At 60.5% G+C, this 1,171-nt stretch overlaps 1 protein-coding gene across 1 annotated transcript in view; it reads left to right on the top strand.

Moving 5' to 3' along the window:
- KIRREL3 (kirre like nephrin family adhesion molecule 3) overlaps positions 1 to 1,171 on the top strand; it is a 138,968-nt gene that overhangs the window by 119,356 nt on the left and 18,441 nt on the right. The window contains exons 12-13 of the mRNA XM_009642154.1: positions 501 to 601; positions 701 to 899. Coding sequence (XP_009640449.1) covers positions 501 to 601; positions 701 to 899 — 300 coding nt within the window. The remainder of the gene's footprint in view (positions 1 to 500; positions 602 to 700; positions 900 to 1,171) is intronic.

The following is a 1,171-nucleotide window of genomic DNA, read 5'->3' as shown; positions in this document are numbered from 1 at the left end:
CAGGCGGATTGCAGGTCACTGATGGGGGACTTGCAGGTAGCAGCTGCTCGTCAGTGCCTCCCTCTGCCCTCCTACCGCTTCGTTAAGCCCCTGGGGAGCAATTAGTGTAACGGTTGCTTAATGAATCTGGGAGATCGTGGAAGAGGAGCACCAGGTGGGCCAGGCTCTTGCTTTGCTGCCGGAGCAAACAGCCCTTCTCAGAGGCCAGGTTCACCAAGGAGACTTCCACAGGGTGATTTAATCGCCGCCCAACGCCCAGGATGTGGGAGCAGAGACCCTGGTGCCTGGGGGGGGCTTTGCAGAAAACCAGCAGAGCCTTAAAGCAAAGCCCCCACCCTGCGTCCTCCTGCATCGCAGGAGGTGAGGGAGCTGTTGCTCCATCCCTCCCTCTCAAAAAGGGGGGCTCCGATGTCCCCGCTAACACCCCCCTCATTGCCACCGGTGCCTTGTATTGCAGCCACCCGTGCGAGATGCCAGCAGCCCTCTCCTCTCTCTTGCAGGGCCACCCATCATCTCCAGCACCCAGACGCAGCATGCCCTCCACGGCCAGAAAGGGCAGATCAAGTGCTTCATCCGCAGCACCCCGCCACCAGACCGAATTGTGAGTAGCGTCCCATGGGGCATGGTGGGTGCCCACGCACCTTAGGGTGCCCTGTGGTGGGCAAACCTGCCCCAGGCTGACCCCTCCCTTGCTTGGCAGGCTTGGTCCTGGAAGGAGAACGTCCTGGAGTCTGGGACCTCCGGGCGCTACACGGTGGAGACAGTCAGCACGGACGAGGGTGTCATCTCCACGCTGACCATCAGCAACATCGTCCGGGCTGATTTCCAAACCATTTACAACTGCACCGCCTGGAACAGCTTCGGCTCCGACACGGAGATCATCCGGCTCAAAGAGCAAGGTGGGCATCGCTGAGGAGCCGGGGGGGCTGTCGGGCAGCGGGAATTAGGACCTGACCGGGCTGTAAGAGCGGGGAGATGCCGTGAGAGGCAGGAGATGCTCAGAAAAGCTCTTGGGATGGCAAAGAGGAAACTAAGGAAGGGCGGTGAAAATGTTCCAGATGTGCTAGCTGTAGGATTGCGTCCTTAGGGTACCTGGTCCTGGCAGAGGGGCAGGAGGTGGGACAAGCCCTCCGAAGTCTCTGCCTGGTACAGTGTTGCCCCATTCTGCCAG

This window comes from Egretta garzetta, unplaced genomic scaffold (genome assembly GCF_000687185.1).
Source record: "Egretta garzetta isolate BGI_Z169 unplaced genomic scaffold, ASM68718v1 scaffold207, whole genome shotgun sequence".
Classification (NCBI taxonomy): domain Eukaryota; kingdom Metazoa; phylum Chordata; class Aves; order Pelecaniformes; family Ardeidae; genus Egretta; species Egretta garzetta.
This window is presented reverse-complemented; position numbering and strand designations above follow the sequence as displayed.